General features: G+C 34.9%; 1 protein-coding gene across 1 annotated transcript in view; it reads right to left on the bottom strand.

The window, feature by feature from the left end:
• ADGB (androglobin) overlaps positions 1–19,679 on the bottom strand; it is a 225,895-nt gene that overhangs the window by 37,848 nt on the left and 168,368 nt on the right. The window contains exons 33-34 of the mRNA XM_062187283.1: positions 6,483–6,682; positions 5,374–5,485 (exon numbers count right to left, since the gene is read on the bottom strand). Coding sequence (XP_062043267.1) covers positions 5,374–5,485; positions 6,483–6,682 — 312 coding nt within the window. The remainder of the gene's footprint in view (positions 1–5,373; positions 5,486–6,482; positions 6,683–19,679) is intronic.

Below are 19,679 nucleotides of genomic sequence, written 5' to 3'. Positions count from 1 at the left end.
GCTCCTCATGTGGGATCTCTGTCCTTAATGTGCTGTACATTGTGATTTAATGCTATAACTAGTACTCAAACAATATGTTTCAATTTGTGTTTCTATGTGGGTGCAAACTGTTGAAATCTTTATACTAAATTGATCTTCTGTATATAAAGAGAATTGAAAATGAATCTTGATGTGAATGGAAGGGGAGAGGGAGTGGGAGAGGGGAGGGTTGCGGGTGGGAGGGAAGTTATGGGAGGGGGAAGCCATTGTAATCCATAAGCTTACACTGGAAATTTATATTCATTAAATAAAAGTTTTTTTAAAAAAAGAAACGTGCCAGGGGATTCCAATTCAATCCCATCAAGGTGGCATGTGACAATGCCCTTTCAGTAGTCACAATGATCAGTTTCAGTTCATAATTGATCAAAATGATAGGATGAAGAGTCAAAGGGATCACTTAAACAAGACTAGTGCCTGCTAATACTAACTGATAGAATTAAAAAGGAGAGAATGATCCATCATGGGAAGCGGGATACAGAGCAGACTCATAGAATGGCAGATGTCCTAAACAACACTCTGGCCTCAGAATCAGCCCTTAAGGCATTCAGATCTGGCTAAAAAGCCCATGAGAATATTTCAGGCATGGAAAGCCAAGACACTCTGGCAAAAAAAAAAAAAAAATGACCTAAATGAAAGATCTCTGAGTGAGATCCCAGTGGAAAGGACAGGCCATCAAAGAAGGAGGTACCTTTCTCTGAAGGGAGTAGAGAACTTCCACTTTGACTATGACCTTGTCTAAATATGATCAGAGTCGGCAACTCAAAAGGCTTCCATGGCCTTGGCAACTCATGACAAGTGCCTCGGGAGATTACTGACGCCATCAACAAGAGTGTCAATTGTTAAGTCAACAACAGGAGTCACTTTGTACTTACTCCCCATGTAGGATCTCTGTCCTTAATGTGTTGTACTATGTGAATTGACAGTATAACTCGTACTCAAACAGTACTTTATACTTTGTGTTTCTGTGTGGGTGCAAACTGTTGAAATCTTTACTTAGTATATACTAAATTGATCTTCTGTATATAAAGATAATTAAATAATCTTGATGTGAATGGGATAGGAGAGGGAATTGGAGATGGGATGGTTGCGGGTGGGAGGGAGATTATGGGGGGAAAAAGCCACTGTCATCCAAAGGCTGTACTTTGGAAATTTATATTTATTAAATAAAAGTTAATAAAGAGAAATAGCAGATCCTGGATACATACAACCTACCAAAATTGTGTCATGAAGATCTGCAAAACCTAAACAGACAAATACCAAGATGGGGATTGAACCAGTAATAAAGACCCTCCCAAAAAAGAAAAGCCCAGGACCAGATGACTTCATTGCTGAATTCCATCAGAGATTTAAAGAACCAATTCAAATTCCTCTCAAGCTATTCAAAACAATTGCAAAGTAGGAAGTCCTTCCAAACTCCTTCTATAAAGCCAGTATCACCTTAATACCTAAAGCAGAAAAATGTAACAGGGGTAGAAATCTATAGATCAATATACCTGATAAATATAGATGCAAAAATCCTCAAGAAAACATTAGCTAATTGACTCTAACAGCACAGCTGAAATATCTTTCACCCAGACCAACCAGAATTTATCTCTGGTATGCAGAGATGGTTCAACACTGACAAATAAACAATGTGGTACATCACATTAACAAACTGAACAGCAAAAGCTGTATGGTTATGTCAATAGGTGCCGAGATGCAGAGGAAGTATTTGATAAAATACAGTACCCATTCATGGTGAAAACCTTAAGCAAATTTAGTATAGAAAGAATATTCATTAACACAATCAAGGGAATTTATTGCTAACCCACAGCCAGCATCATATTGAATGGGGGAAAGCTGGAAGCATTCCCTCTAAGATCCAGAATCAGACAAAGATGTCCACTCTCACCATTACTATTCAATATAATTCTGGAAGTTTTAGCCAGAGCTATTGGGCAAGAATAATATATCAAAGGGATATAAATTGGAAAGGAGGAAGTCAGGCTTTCTATTTGCAAATGACATGATACTATATAGAGGGCATCCAAAAGACTCCAACAAGAGACTATTGAAACTCATAAAAGAGTTTGGTAAAGTGGCAGGATATAAAATTAACACAGAGAAACCAATAGCCTTTGTATAAACAGACAATGCCATGGCAAACAAAGCTTCTAAAACTTCTAAGATCAATCTCATTAACAATAGTTACAAAAAGCATTACATTCCTTGGAATAAATTTAACCAAGGATGCTATTAATCTTTATGATGATAATTAATAAACATTAAAAATAGAAGAAGAAATTAAAAAATGGAAAAATCTTTCATGTTCATGAATTGGAAGAATCAATATTATCAAAATGCCCATACTATCTAAAGCAATTTACAGATTCAATGCAATCCCAATCAATATGCCAATGATATTCTTTGCAGATATAGAAAAAATGATGCTAAAATTCATATGGAAACAAGAGACCCCAAATAGCTAAAGCAATCTTATACAACAAAAACCAAGCAGAAGGCATCACAATATCTGATTTCAAGACATGCTACAGGGCAGCTATATTCAAAACAGTCTGGCACTGGCACAAAAACAGATGTGTAACAACTTCAGAAATCAATCCATGTATCTACAACCAACTTATCTTTAATAATTGAGCTAAAAATCAATCCCTAGAGCAAGGACAGTCTCTTCCAAAAATGGTGCTGGGAAAACTGGATCTTCACACACAAAACTATGAAACTAGACACATACCTTAACCTTACATAAAAATCCACTCAAAATGGATCAGACCTAAATCTATGACCTGATATGAACAAATTACTGGAGAATATTGGGGAAACTCTGAAAGACAGTGGCGTAAGCAAAGCCTTCTTGGCAAAGACCCAGAAGCATGGGCAATCAAAGCCAAAGTGGATAAATGGGATTGTGTTCAGCTGAGAAGCTTCTGCACTACACAGGGACACTCAGCAAAGTGAAAAGGCAACAAAGAGAATGGGAGAAAATATTTGTAAACCATACAACTGATAAAGGATTAATATCCTGACTATAAAGAGCTCAAGAAACTCAACAACAAATCAAACAGTTCAGTTAAGAAATGGGCAAAGACTTGAACAGGCATTTTTCAAGAGAGGAAATTCAAATGTCAACAGAAAAATTGAAAAAATGCTCAGGATCACTAGCCATCAGGGAAATGTAAATCAAAACCAACTGAGATTTCACCTCACTACAGTCAGAACGGCTCTCATTTCTGAAATCAACAATCCACAAACTCTGGTGAGAATGTCAGAAAAAGGTATTTAATCCACTGTTGGTGGAAATGTAAACTGGTGTCTACTGTGGAAGACAGTATGGAGATACCTGAGAAATCTGAATATAGACCTAACATATGATCCAGCTATCCCTCTTCTGGAAATTTACCCAAACCAAAATAATTCAGCATATGAAAGAATTATCTGTTCCCCATGTTCATTGCAGCACAATTCACAATAGCTAATATATGGAATCAACACAGATGTCCATCAACTGTTGACTGAATAAAGAAATTACTGTGTGTGTGTGTGTGTGTGTATAATATGGAGTACTATTCAGCTGTACAAAAAAAAAACACAAAGAATCATATCTTTTGCAACAAGATGGACACAACTGGAAACAATTATACTTAGTGAAATAAACCAGTCTCCAAAAGACATACATAATATATTTTCCCTGATCCAAAGTAACTAATAGAGTATCTAAAATGTAATGTATTAAAGTGAAATGGATGTTTCAAGATGATTGTTTCCAACCCTCGTCTCTTCTTTTGAGGAATAATTTTTTTTTTCTTTGTACTACTTTTTGAACTTGTTTACTTAGTTTAGGGTTAACTTTACACTCACTAAGTAACTAAAATATATCTTTATGAAAACTAAGAGTGGGAATGGGAGAGGGAGGAGGAAGAAGGGTTGGAGTATTGGTGGAAGGGAGGGTAGGTTGAGAAGTATTACTATGTTCTTAATCTGTATATATGATATATGTGAAACAAGTATGTAACTTAGATAGAATTAAAAGAGAAGTCCTGGAAAATGACTAAGCAGCATTTGATGGAGGCTGCCATGCATCCATAATGGTTTTCACTTTTTATGCTGTACTCTTTTGTGTAATTTTAAAATGACATGCACATAATTGTTTTCATGATAGGATGATGTGATTTACTTTTTCAAAGGGCATAAATGGAAAGCACATGTTCCTTCAGATTCAGTTATCACACTGCTTTAGGTGGTATCAAGCTTCGGGGTAGAGGCTGAGATTTTAATTTGAGTCTCTTTTGTGAAAGAATCAACCTATCATTCCTTGCTTGCAATTTTGAGAATCTTTGATATGTTTTGAAGATTATTTTTAGCATGACACATAAAAATTGAACCTAGTTATGAGGTGCAGTGTGACATTTCAACCCAGCAGTATGACATGTAACAATAAAATTAAAGTAATCTGTATATCCTTTTCTCAAAAATTAATCGTTCTGAGTTTTTTTGTTGGACGGATTAAACATTCTTTTTTCTATCTATTTTTAAATATACAATACATTATTATTGACTACAGTCACACTATTGGGCTTTAGCACAGTAGAATTTGTTCTGCCTATCTAACTCTGCTTTTGTATCTAATCACATCATTTCATTGTTCCCCCAACCTCTGTTTCACAGCCTCTAGCAATCACTATTTTATTATTTACTGCTATGAGATACTTTTTTGGCTTTCACGTATGAGTGAGCACGTGCAGTATTTGTATTTCTATGTTTAGCTTATTTGAACTCCAGGCTCATCTATGTCATCGCAAATAACATTATTTCATTCCTTTTTATGGATAATATTCCATAGTACATCAGATTTTCTTTATTCAGAGGAGAGTTTATATTAAAAAAAGAATCATCTTACATTAGGAGATTGTTTTTCTGAAATTGAAGGATTTATAAAATACCTTAAGAGCTTATTTTGGGAGTTACAATTTCTCAACATCTATGGGCAAAAATAATTTTATAAATAGAAAATTTTTCTGAATATTATACAAAATATGCAAAAATATAATCAATAAGTAACTTGTATATATACAATATATAATCAGTAAGTATGTGAAATATAATAAACAAGTAATTATTAACTAGGATAAATCTGTTTTAATTAGTCCTAAGTAGTCATAAAATTTGATTCTAATAAACCCTGCAATAAAAATATTGAAACATACGGTTAACACAACAAGAAATGCCAGAGAGTATATAATGCAAATTATAAGCAATGATATTTTAATAATTACATGATAAATTTATCATTAAATTACAAGCAATTCAAACGCATATACATTCAGAACAACATACCTTTGATATCATTTTTCTCTAAGTCTTTTAGTGCTTGAACAAATGTCAGTTGACTTTCAGTGAGAGGCCAACTGTTATACAACACCAAACACTGGATAATGTACTTGTAACTCTGTGAAATAAAATGCAGTTCTTAAGAACAAAAATAGTATGCATTTAATTAGATTCATTGTGCTAGGCACATACGTGTATCCTTTGCTGGATTATGAATGATAATTTAGTTAAATAACACTAGACATTCTCAAAAGTTCTATAATTCTACAGTTTATGAATGTTTTATCTCCTTACATTCCCAGTAACATCTGACATTATCTGACTTCCTACTTTTTGGCAATGTAATATGTTTGAAGGGAAACCTCACTGCTTTCATATTTTGCACTACTCAGATTGCCCATGAGTTTGAGCATTTTCTCCAAGTTGATGGTGTGCAGGGATTTCTTTTCTTTTCATTCACAAATATTCATCTATATCCCCTATTATTACTTTCACAGATTAATATTTTATTTCACAACTATGTCTGCAAAATATCTGGGTCACGCTTTTATTTACCACTAGTTGGGGACAAGTTTTATTTCTTTCTATATGGAAGTAATCTTCTCAGGACCACCTACTCCAGAGTCTACCATGTCTCTATTGACTTATGATGATTCCTCTGTTCTACATTTTATTTTCAGTTTCTTTTACTTTGTTTTTTTTTCTAATGGTTATCTCATTAATTCTTCTGCTGCTTTAAAATAGATCCATTGTCCTTTCTCCTTGAACATATGGCACATTCATGCCAGTTTTTATTAATATGTGATCTATAATTTGTGCTCTTATTAATATGTGACCTTTGAAGTTATGTAGCCTCTTGAAACTCATTTAGAAAATAAGACAATTATATGCATATTATAGAATTAGCTTGCAGATGAAATTTGTTATGTAGTTAAGGATTTTGGCACAGAGGAATTGTTCAAGAATGTCTCATTCTTCAATTCTGGTTGTATCTTTGTGGCACTAAATGTAGAAAATATTATGCATTGACAACTCTTAGGAAGAGGATTGTTTTATGTTATGTTTTTAAGAGCAGTGCAATGGCATGATTCTTTTGAATGCAAATGAAAATATACCTGCTGTGGTGTGCTACAGTTTTCTTCTCTCGTGGGCAAATTGATAACTTCCTCTTCCAAAAGTGGCAGACCAGTGTCTACAATTGTACTTCCAAGTTTACCCTTATTGAATTTCTGACTTCCTTGGGTAGATTTCTTCTTAGCTGCTGCATCTGGCTCTTTCTTGGGTGAGGTATGAAGTAAAAGGACTTGCTTGCTTGCTAAATAGGAGAAATATTAATTTTGTGTTAAATGTGTGATATGTAAATTTTTATTAAATTAGTTACATCTATCTAAAGAATGGGAGAATTATTTTTGGTTTATTGCAAATAAACAATATAATTGGCTTCTTGGAAACATTTTTGCTCTTAAGATACATGACTACAACAGAACGTTAGCTCCATAGTGCAGTACATATTTGTGAACAACTGTTGATTGTTAAAAGAATTTGCAACAATGTCTCATTCATCTGTGTCACTGAACATCACCATACTTCACAACTCACTTCCTTACTAATCAAGATCATGTGTATGTACGGCGCCGCGGCTCAATAGGCTAATCCTCTGCCTGCGGTGCCAGCACACCAGGTTCTAGTCCCGGTTGGGGCGCCAGATTCTGTCCCGGTTGCCCCTGTTCCAGTCCAGCTCTCTGCTGTGGCCAGGGAGTGCAGTGGAGGATGGCCCAAGTGCTTGGGCCCTGCACCCCACGGGAGACCAGGAGACGAACCTGGCTCCCGGCTTTGGATCAGTGTGGTGCGCCGGCCGCAGCGGCCATTGGAGCGTGAACCAACGGTAAAGGAAGACCTTTCTCTCTCTCTCTCTCACTGTCCACTCTGCCTGTCAAAAATTAAAAAAAAAAAAATAATAATAAAGGTCATGTGTATTTCAACACAGTCATAAAACACTTCTGCTTTTATTTCGTTAAGATTTATTTATTTATTTGAAAAGTAGAGTTACAGAGAGGCAGAGGCAATGAGAGAGAGAGAGAGAGAGAGAGGTCTTCTATCTGCTGGATCTCTCCCCAAATGGCCGCAATGGCCAGAGCTGTGCCAATCCAAAGCCAGGAGCCAGGAGCTTCTTCTGGGTCTCCCATGCGGATGCAGGGGCCCAAGGACTTGGGCCATCTTCTACTGCTTTCCCATGGCCATAGCAGAGAGATGGATCAGAAGTGGAAATCCAAGACTCGTACTGGTGCCCATATGGTATGCCGGAACTGCAGGCAGTGGCTTTACCTGCTACGCCACAGTGCTGGCCCCTCTTCTGCCTTAATTTCTTATTTCTTTCTGTATTATTTTGTAATTAACAAGTAGTTTTTATAAGATTTGGGGGAGTTAAAAATGGAAATTTGTTGTATGCTACTAATGAATTTATCAAACATTTATTGAGAGACCAAAGGTAAACAGCACAGTGAAATCTGAGATGAAGTTGTTTTCTTAACACACACACACATACACACACACAGAGAGAGAGAGAGAGAGAGAGAGAGAGAGACCAAATTGAACAAGATGTATAAATCAATTAATTTAAACCAATAGTTAATCTTGCCTACAGTCTTAGGCAATAGTCATTGTCTCAGGTTCTCTGAACTCCAATCTTGTTTTTCTGAGCCTAGCAACTCAGCTGTTTACCATTTGTACTGAATTCCCTGTGCACAGCCAGGAAGACACTCACAGATAGAAATCTGAAGAACTGGAGATGTCACATTATGTTTCCCTTCCCTTAAGGATAACAATTTGGGGACAATAAAAATTTATTAGTAGAGTACCAGAAATGAGTATCTGAGAAGCTTAGAAATATGCATAGGGATCTGCTTGGTCTTTAGCTAAATTCTAAACTTCCCTTGTACTCTCAACAATGACTGGCAGGCAAGAACTAGTGGGAAACTGTGAGCTTAATGGAGATTCTAGCAGCTGCATAATGTTGAGAGAAGTGAATTTCTGAAGTGAAAGGAATTTAGTGAACACCCATAAAATTTGGTTTAGAACCTAGAAAATTGTCAAGCTTAAAAGTGGAGCTACCTAGAATGAAAGCAACTCTAGATCTGATGTATATCTGATCTAAATCAGAAACAAGTTGTGGCAGTCTCAGTCTAACCTGTTAACAAAATAAACTGCTTACCTTGACAAAATTATTTCAGTGAAATATAATGAAGACTCTTAGGAATACAGCAGTCACAGTGTGCAACATAGTTTATAAAAAGAAGCAAGGAGTGTGATCATAACTTGAGAAAAAAGTTAGATGTAGACACATAACTAATACAGGCATTGAACTTAGCAAACAGGGTGTTTGAAACAGTTATTACAAATGTGTTTCCGTACTTAAGGGAAAAGATGGATATACTGAACACCAACAGAAAAAATGAAATACATAAAGAAGCAAAATAAAATTTTTCATCTAACTGTATGTAAAAAAGGAACTCTTGTAAAGACTTTAAGGATTCTGAAAATCAGAATTAAAGATTAATAAACTGGAAGACTAATGATAGAAATTCTCTAAACAGAAATGCAGAGTGAAAAAGAATTTGAGACAGGCTATTTTATCCATGGTATAGTGTGGCTGTGGAACAGTGACCTTATAAAGAGATCTGTTCACTCAGCATCCTAGACTGTGATCTACCTGACATAAGAATATTTACAAACTTAATTATAAGTGAAGGATCTAAAGTGAGATCAAACTAATTTGAGCTCACCCCAACCTCTATGTCATTTGTTGTCAAGATAGAGAAGGATGACACAGAAATACACAGAAAGAAATCAGTGGGAGTATGACCTAGTCAAAAACGATTTTAGTGACTGGCATTATGGCATAGTGGATAAAGCCATTGCTGTAACTCTGGTATCCCATATGAGCACAGGTTTGCTTCCTGCTAATGGCCTGGAAAAAACAGTGGAGGATGGCTCAAGTGCTTGGGCCCCTGCCATCCAGGTGGGAGACCCAGATGAACCTCTTGGCTCCTAGCATTGCCATGGTTCTGTGCTGGCTGTTGTGGCACTCTGGGGAGTGAGCCAGCAGGGGAATGGTCTCTCTCTCTCTTTCTGTCTCTCTCCCTCCTTAAATTCCTCCATCCCTCTCTCCTTCCTTCTCCAGCTTGGACTTTCAAATAAACAAATAAATGTAGACAAAAACCACTATTTCAGAACTGTATCTTCCAAAACTCTGAGATAGTAAACATTTGTTGTAGTAAGTTACTCAGTTTGAGTATCTGTGAGTCATGAGTTTCAAGACTACCATTTTTTACCTGAAACCATGATTTATACCAAGTCCTATATATACTATGTTTTCACCTGAAAGTAGACACCTATGATGAAATTTAGTTTATAAGTTAGGCACAAGAATTTCTAAATTAGGCACAACAAATAAGAAGATGTCAACTACAATGACTAATAAAATAGAACAATTATAATATGTTGTGATAGAAGATATATGAATGTGATATTTTAGTCTCTAAAATATATTATTGCACTTTCACCCTTTTCCTTAAAGTAAAGCACATACATCTTTACTTGTGGCATGTCCAAATTGCCAACATCACTGCTTTTGTGTTTTGGGGCCAAAGTTATGTAAAATAAAGGCTCCTTGGAAACACAAGTGCTGCAGTACTACCACAGATGATCTGAAAACTGAGATAACTCCTAGGTGACTAATGGATGGGTAGTATACTGGTGGATACTGCTACACAAAGATGTTGATTCACAAGATAGGGAAGGAGGATGCAGCAGCACCAGATTTCATGATGCCACTCAGAATAGCATGCAACAACAGTTTTAAGAACTGTTTATTACTAGACTTTTCCACTTAAGATTTTTGGACTGTAATTTATCATCACTAACTGAAATTGTGATAAGGAAAGACTAATGTAATTTGCTCTGGAAGTCACTGGAAGAAAATACACACAAAAAATGGTTTAACATATATATGAGACCTAGATGGAGCACACATAGAATATTATACTTAGACATAAATTTAATGAAATATGTATAAAATATACCACTGAAAATTGTGAAAACTGGTGTATAAATCAAAGACTCAAGTATTTGTGAGATATAGTGTGTTTATGGACAAGAAAGCTCAGTTTTATAACGATGTTAGTATTTTCCAAGTTCAAATATCAGTGAAATGAAGAGCTGATACTTTGAAAAAATGAATAAAATTGGTACAGCTTTGGCCCAACTAACCAAGAAAAGGGGTGCATGGGGACCAACACAAATTAACAAAATCAGAGATGAAAAGGAGACATCATAACAAATACCAAAGAAATAAATAAAAATCACCAGGATTCTACAAACAGTTTTATGCAAATAAATTGGAAAATCTAGAAAATGGATAGATTTTGGGACGTATACAATCTACCAGAATTGAGTCATGAAGATACAAAAAACCTAAATAGACCAATAATCAATATGGAGGTTTAGTCAGTAATTGGGACCATCTTGGACAAAGAAAAGCCAAGGACAAGATGGTTTCAATGATGAATTCTACCAGACATTTAAAGAAGAAATAATTCCAATTTTACTCAAACTATTCACAATAATCAAAAGGCAAGGAATCCTTCCGAAGTTCTTCTGTGAAGCCCTCTTTATCTTCATTCCAAAACCAGAAAAAGATACAACAAAGAAAGATAACTATAGACCAATATCCCTAACGAATATAGATGCAAAAAATCCTCAACAAAATACTAGCTAATTAAATCCAACAATATACCAATACAATCCCCACCACCCAGAACAAGTGAGATTTATCCCTGGATGGTTCAACATATGCAAATTAATAAATGTATATCTTGACAAATTAAAGAATAAAAACATGTGATTAACTCAATAGATACAGAGAAAGAATTTGATAAGTATAACATCATTTCATGATAAAAACCTCCAGCACTTTGGGGACAGGAAGAACATTACTCAACACAATCAAAGCAATTTATGACAAACCCACAGCCAGCCTTATATTGAATGAGGAAAAGCTAGAAGCATTTTCACTAAGATCTGGAACCAGACAAGGATGCCCACTTTCACCATTTCTGTCCAAAATAGTTCTAGAAGTTTGACCAAAGCCATTAGGAAAGAAAAAGAAATCAAAGGGAAATAAATTGGAAAGAAGGAAGTCAAAATATCCCTGTATGAAGATGGCATGATTCTATATATGGAGACTAAAAGGTTCCAGTGATACAATATTGGAAATCATAAGAGAGTTTGATAAAGTGGCAGGATATAAAATCAACATAGAGAAATCAATAGCCTTTGCATACACAGACAATGTCGTGGCTGAAAAACAACTTGTAAGATCAGTCCCTTAAACAATCACTACAAAAATGTAAATAACTTGGAATACATTTAACCAAGGATTTTGAAGAGCTCTATAGTAAAAATTATAAAACATTAAAGAGTGAAATAGAGAAAGACACAAAAAATAGGAAAAATCTTCCTTGCTTGTGGATTGAACAATCAATATTATCAAAATGACCATGTGACCCAAAGCAACTTACAGATTCAATGTGATCCCAATTAAAATACCAATGATTCTTCTCAGATCTACAAAAATCAATGCTAAAATTTATATGAAAACACAGAGACCCCAAAGAGCTAAAACAATCTTAAACAAAATAAAAAAAAAAAACAAAGCATGAGGTACCCCAATACCAGATTTCAAAAATACTACAGGGCAATTATAATTAAATTAGCCTGCTACTGGCACAAAAATAGACATGCAGAACAATGGAACAGAATAGAAACTCCAGAAATTAATCCATGAGGCTACAACCAACTAATCTTTGACAAAGGAGCCAAAATTATACCCTGGAGAAAATATGGTCTCTTCAAAAAATAGCACTGGGAAAATTGGATCCATGTATGCAGAAGTATGAAACAAGAATCCTACCTTATAGCTTATATCAAAATCAACTCACTACCATTATACAAGACATTATGAAAATTCCTAAAAAAATAGCATACTACATATAGCATATCACCCAGCCATCCCACTCTGGGAATTTACCCAAAGAAGTGAAATCAGCATATGAAAGTTATCTTTACCATATGTTTATTGCAGCTCAATACACAATATTTATGATATGGAATCAACTCTGATGTCCAGCAACTGATGACAAGATAAAGAAAATATAGTATAAATATAATATGGAATACTACTCGGCCATAAAAATCAATGAAATCTTGTCTTTTGCAACAAAGTGGATTCAAGTGAAAAGTATTCTGCTTATTGAAATATAAGCAAAAATACCAATATCATGTTTTACCTGATGTGGGTAATTAATATACAAAGTACAAAAATGTAATGTACATGAGCAAAATTGACATTTTGAGATCATTGTTTTTTTTTTAGAAAACTTTCATTTAATAAATATAAATTTCAAAAGTACAACTTTTGGATTATAGTGGTTTTTTCCCCCCATGACCACCCTCCCACCCACCCACCATCCCATATTGGCTCTGGTTTGAGTCCTGGCTGTTCTACTGTTCTACTTCCTTTCCAGCTCTCTGCCATGGCCTGGGAAAGCAGTTCAAGATGGCCTAAGTCCTTGGGCCACTGCACCTGTGTGGGATGCATGGAGGAAGCTCCTGGCTCAGCCCACCTCCAGCCATTGACACCATTTGAGGAGTGAACCAGCTGATCGAAGACTCTCTCTCTCTCTCTCTGCCTCTACTTCTCTGTAGCTCTTCCTTTCAAATAAATAAATAAACCTTTTTAAAAAAAAGTATATTTTCAGCAATACTGATACAAATATTTTTCTTTTTCTTTCCTTTTTATTTTTGCTTGATTTTTTTAAAAAAAATTAGCTCCCATATATAAGGGAGAATATGTGGTATTTGTCTTTCTGGCCTGTCCTATTTCATTGAACATGATGTCCTCTGATTGCAACCATTTTGTTGAAAATGGTAGAATTTCATTTTTTATAGTTGAATAATATTCCATTATGCATATATTAAATTTTCTTTATTTATTCATCTGATGATGGATACCTTGGTTGATTCCAAATCTTGGCTTTTGTTAACAGTGCTGCTATGAACATGAAGTTGCAGTTATTTCTTTGATGCAGTATGTCCAAATCTTTTGGGTACATAGCCAGTAGTCGGATTGCCAGATGATAAGGCAATTCTATCTCTAGTTCATAAGAAATATCCACACTGTTTTCCACAGTGACTGCTACATTCCCACCAGCAGTGTATAAATGTTCCTCTTTGTCCAAATTTTCACCAGCATTTGTTCTTACTGTCTTTTATTTTAGCCATTTTGACAAGAATGAAGTGATATCACATTGTGGTTTTGATTTGAGTTTTCTTGATGGTTAGTGATGTTGAGCATTTTTTCATATATTTGTGGCCATTTTTTTTCTTTTTTTTTTGAGAACTAACTACTGAAATCCTTTGCTCATTTCTCAACAGATAGGTTTTTTGTTGTTGTTGTTGTTGAGTTTTTTAAGTTACTGATATATTACGGATATTAATGTTTAGTTGGATAGATGGTGTGCAACTATTTATTTCCCATTCTTTTAGATGTCTCTTCACTGTATTGATTGTTTCAATTGCTGGGAAAAGCCCCTGAGTTTGATATAGTCCCATTTGTTTCGTTTTCTGTGCTTTTGGGGATTTGTCGCAAAATTTGTCCCAAAAGAAACCATCACCTACATCAATTTCTTGGAGTGTTTCTCCTGTGTTTTCTTCCAACAACTTCATAGTGCTGGGTCTTAAATTTAGGTCCTTGATTCATCGAGAGTTGATTTTTGTATATGGTGAGAGGTATAGATCTAATTTCATTCTTCTAGATTTTTCCACCCAGTTTTGCCAGCACTATTCATTGAAGAAATTATCCTTATTCCACTACATGTTCTGTATACTTCTGTCAAAAGTCAGGTGAGTGTATGTATATGAATTGATTTCTGGGCTTTCTGTTCTGTTCTGTTCCACTGACCTATGTATCAATTTTTATGCCAGTACCATACTGTTTTAATTACTATAGCCTCTTAGTATGCTTTGAAGTCTTTTATTATAATGCCTCAAGCTTGATTTTTCTTGTTCAGGATCTTTTGCTAATCTGGGTCTTTCATGATTCCATATGAATTTTAGCATTGCTTTTTCTAATTCTGTGAAGAATGTCATTGGTGTGTTATTACAAATTGTATTGAGTCTGTAGATTGCTTTAGGTAATCTAGATATTTTAATGATATTGATTGTCCCAATCCTTGAGCAAGGAATATCTTTCCATTTTTTTGTATCCTTGATGACTTCTTTCATCAATATCTGATAACTTTCATTGTAGAGATGTTTCACTTCTTTGGTTGAATTTATTCCTAAATATTTGATTCTTGGCTATTGTGAGTGGGATTTTTTTTCTTGATTTCTTTCTCTGTGAGTTCATCATTAGCATACAAGAAATCTATTATTTTTGTATGTTTGTTTTGCCATCTGTGATTTTACTGAATTGGTTTATTAATTCTGATCGTTTCTCGGTTTAGTGTTTAGATTTGTCCATGTACAACATCATATCACCTGCAAACATGATAATTTGATCACCTCTTTTCCAATATTGATGCACTTTCTGTCTTTCTCCTTCTTAACTGCTCTTGCTAAAACTTCCAGTACTACATTGAACAACAGTGGCAAAAGTGGACATACTTGTCTTGTTCCAGATTTGAGGTGAAATGCTTTCAGCTTTTCTTCATTCAGTCTGATATTGGCTCTTGGTTTGTGAGCTATAGCTTTATAATTTTGAGAAACACTGCTTCCAAGTTTGAGGAGGGTTTTTATCATAAAGAGGTGTTGAATAGTGTCAAATGCTTTCTCTCCATCTACTGAGATGACCATATAGTTTTTGTTCTTCATCCTATTGATGTGATTTATGACATTTATTGCTTCACAGATGTTGAACCACCCTTGCACTTCTGGGATAAATCCCACTTGATCATTGATGTATGATTTTTTTATGTGATTTTGGTCAATGTGCTAATATTTTGTTAGAATCTTTGTATCTATGTTCACTAAAGATATAGATTGGTAGTTTTGTTTTCATGTTGTGCCTTTGGTTTTGGTCTAAAAGTAATGCTGGCCTCATAAAAGGAGTTTGGCAGAGTTTTATCCTGTTCAATGCTTTGGAAGAGTTTGAAGAGTATTGGAATTACTTGTTTGAATATTTTGTAGAACTCAGAGGTAAAACCATCAGATCCCAAACTTTTTCTTGATAGGAGAATTTTGTTTACTGCTTTGATCTCATTGCTGTTAAGTCTGGTTAGGTTGTCTGTCTCTTCCTGATTTAATTTTGGTAGGTTATATGAATCTAGAAATTTATCCATTTCTTCAGGGTTTCCCAGTTTTTCAGTATGTATTTCTTCCTAGTAGTATCTTCTGATCTTTTTGTATTTCAGCAGTGTCAGTTCTAATGCCTCCCTTTTTGTCTCTAATTTAATTTATTTTAGTTTTTTTCTAAATTTTTCTTTGGCAGGAATCTTATCTATTTTGTTTGTACTCTCAAACAACCAAATTTTTGTTTTGCTGATTTTTTTTTTGTTTCAATGCCATATATTTACCTTCTGATTCCTATTATCTCGCCTCCTGGTGATTTGGTGTTTGCTTTGTTTTTTATTTTTCCCTAAGTCTTCAAGAGGCATCATTAGATCTTTAATTTGAGACATTTCTTGTTTTTAATGTAAACAATTAATGCTCAACTCCAGTGTATCCTCATTGAATTTTGTCTGGATGATCTGTCCACTGATGAGAGTGGGGTGTTGAAGTCATCCACTATTATTTTATTGGAGTCTATCTCTCCCTCTAATAGTATTTGCTTTATATATCTGGGTATTTTGTGTTGGGTGCATATTTATTTATGATTGTTAGGTCTTATTGAAATGAGCTTTTATCAAAATATAATGTCCATCTTCATCTCTTTTTACAGTTTTTGTTTTAAAATCTGTTTCATCTGATATAATTGCTTTTGGTTTCCATTTGCCTGGTATAGCTTTTTGAAACTATTCACTTTCATTCTGTATGTATCTTTGTTTGTGAAGTTTGTTTCTTGTAGACAGCATAGAGTGGAGTCATTCAGCCAACCTAAATCTTTTGGTTGGTGAATATAATCCGTTTAAATTCAAGGTTAGTGTTGATAGATAAGAACTATGACTTGCCATTTTGTTGACTGGACAATGATTCTCTTGCTCTGTTGGTGAATTTGAATGCAAGACCTCCTTTAGGATTTCTTGTAAGTCTGGTATGGTGGTGGTGAATTCTCTGTTTTTGCTGATCTGGAAAATAATTTATTTCTCCTTCACTTTTAAAGGATACCTTTGCTGGATATAATATTCTTGGTTGGAAGGTTTTTTGTTTGTTTGTTTGTTGGTTTAGACCTATTCTCTTCTGGCCTTTAGGGTTTCCACTGAGAAGCCTGATGTTAATTTAATTGGTTTTCCTTTATATGTAACTTGACAATTTTCTCTTAATGGCTTTAGAGTTCTCTCCTTGTCTTTAACTTCTAATAATTTGACTACAATATTCCTTGGAGAAGATCTGTTTTGGTTGAGTCTGCTTGGGGTTATTTAGACTTTTGTATCTGGATGTCCATGTCTCTTTCAAGATATGAGAAATTTTCAACTATTATTTCATTTAGCAGGTTCTCAATGCTTTTTTTATTCTCCTCCTCCTTTTACTCCTCTTCCCCTTCTTCCTCCTCCTCCCTTTCCTCCCCTTCCCCTCCTCCTCCTCTTCCTCCCCCTTCCCCTCCTCCTCCTGCTTTTCTTCTTTTTCCTCCTCCTCCTTCTTCTCCTCCTCCTCTTCTTCTCCTTCTCCTTCTCCTTTTCCCTCCTTCTCCTTCTCCTTCTTCTTCTTCATCTACAATAAAATATTTGGCCATTTAATGGTATTCCATATTTCATGTAGACTTTCTTCATTTATTTTAATATTTTCATTTCTGACTGATTGGATTATTTCAAAATTCTTGTCCTTGAAGTCAGAAATTAATTCCTCCACTTGGCCAATTCTGGTGTTCAAGCTCTCAATCATATTTTTTATTTCACTGATAGAAGATTCCATCTGTAAAATTTCTATTTGGTTCTCCTTAATGAAGTCTATCTTTTAAGCAATATTTTCCTTAATGTCACTCATTGATTTGTTCAGTTCTTTTATCTATATATCTGTATTCTCTCGCATCTCACTGAGTTCTTTATGATCATCGTTTTGATTTGTATATCTTTAATTTCATAGATTTCCTTCAGTTCAAGATCTAATTCAGGAGAAATATTGTATTGTTTTGGAGGCTCATACTACTTTCCTTCTTCATGTCTTCTGTGCCCCCTTTTTGATGCATATCTGATGTGTGTATGCCTCCTTTACAGACTAGGTTTCATTAGAAAAGAGTTTATGGTTTAGCTGGAATGCAGGGTATCACTTGGCTTGTTGCTTTGGCTTTGGCTTTAGGTGATCCCAGAAGTGTAGTCTCTTAGTGATTTCTTTTGTCTTCATCAATGTCAGCTGTGTCGTTTAGTGAACCAGAGGTGCAGTCTGCTGCAGTTCATAGGGATAGATGTGTGGCTTTGGAATGAATAAGGCTTTCCTTGAGTCTGTATATTTGGTCTACAGAGAGTGCAGGGTTAGTCTCTCTGGTGAATGTAATAACCGGGGTCTTGTTCTTGGTTCTGAGGAAGACAACAGTGGCTTCCCCCACATCCTATTAAAAAGTCTGAGTGACGTTGTAGCTTGTGGCACCAATTGTAATGGTTCTAGGACTATGTGATATGGATGGATCCTTCCTCAGGTCCTGCTAGGAGAGTTCAACTGGTGCTGTGGCTGATAATACCAAAAGTGCTAGTCCTAGGATGAATAGATGTGAACTAAACCCGATTCTAGCCCTACAGGGTGATTACAAGATTAAAAGAAACTTCAGGCTGGAGGGTATGAGTCCAAAGTGGTAGAATGCCAAGTAGGTTCTTCCCTATGCCCACTGGGTAGATTCCAGTGGCAGAGAAAAATTTAATGCAAATTGTTAATGTCTTGGTGCTGCAGTGTACAGTAGGATTGTTACCAGATGTCCCAGGGAGGAAGTAGATTTTTTGATGGGTTGCTTCAGGTGTTAATACCTAACGCTAATGTGAATCACCCATGTATATGTAGAGTGAGGGAGAATAGCTCTGGGGCTAATTCTCCAAAACTCCCACAGTTATAGGATAAATCTACAGATTGGATGAAGGATTTGCATTTAGAATATGTGGAATATTAATTACAAAAAACTGTTTAATAACCAAGACAACCATTAAAATATGGGTGCAACTGTGAATGGACATTTCACTCACTTCACTGGATAAGTTATACACAGCACACATAGAGCTCAACATCAGTAGTTGTTAGAGAAATGCAAATTAGAATAATAAATATATATATATATTAGAATAAATAAGATAAGGAAACAAATAATTAAGATAAAGGAACAAAAATTGTGTCAATCATGGGATTATGGCTAAAAGAGAATAAAGTTAAACAAACTAAGTTGAGGGCAATTTGACAATGTGTAGAAAAATTAAAACTGCATGTGGCCATTGATTCATTAGTTCTAATTTTGGTATTTATCATACACACACACACACACACATACAAGTTCAGGAAGTCATGTACACCAGTTTTTTTTAATTAAGAAAGAAAATATTAAAATTATTGAATATTTTGCAGATTGGACAATCTCTTGTAAAAATATTTGTGTAGAAAAAGAAGGTTGGGATTATCACCAATCACTATCAGTAGTAGCATTATACAAGTGTACAAAATAAAAGATTTTACTGTCTCCAGTCCATAGTGCTTTCTCAAATGTGCAAATGCCCTAGTTGTACATTTTGTGGGAAATAATTAATTTTATACTAACTGTGTGGCATGAGTATCAATACTACATTTTATTCTTGAATATCATAAGATATAAAAATATTCTGTAAATTTCCATGAGATAATACAAATCCAAAGAGGTCTGCATTTAAGATTTTGTTACTGGCTTTCTTTAGATTTCTAAATATTTGCAATGGGGTTTAATCCCTCCTTATACATGGGATGAATGTTTGTATACAGAATAAATGCCAAGATTATCTACTATATCCTGTACACACAAATGTATCAGTATTCTCATTAATAGTATTGATGTATCTGAAGACAAAAATATAAGTGGAATGAGCATAGATTTGAGTGAGAAACCACAAAATAGTGATGCAAACTGAGTATTGAGGACAACCCAAGGGCAT

This window comes from Lepus europaeus, chromosome 3 (genome assembly GCF_033115175.1).
Source record: "Lepus europaeus isolate LE1 chromosome 3, mLepTim1.pri, whole genome shotgun sequence".
NCBI lineage: Eukaryota > Metazoa > Chordata > Mammalia > Lagomorpha > Leporidae > Lepus > Lepus europaeus.
This window is presented reverse-complemented; position numbering and strand designations above follow the sequence as displayed.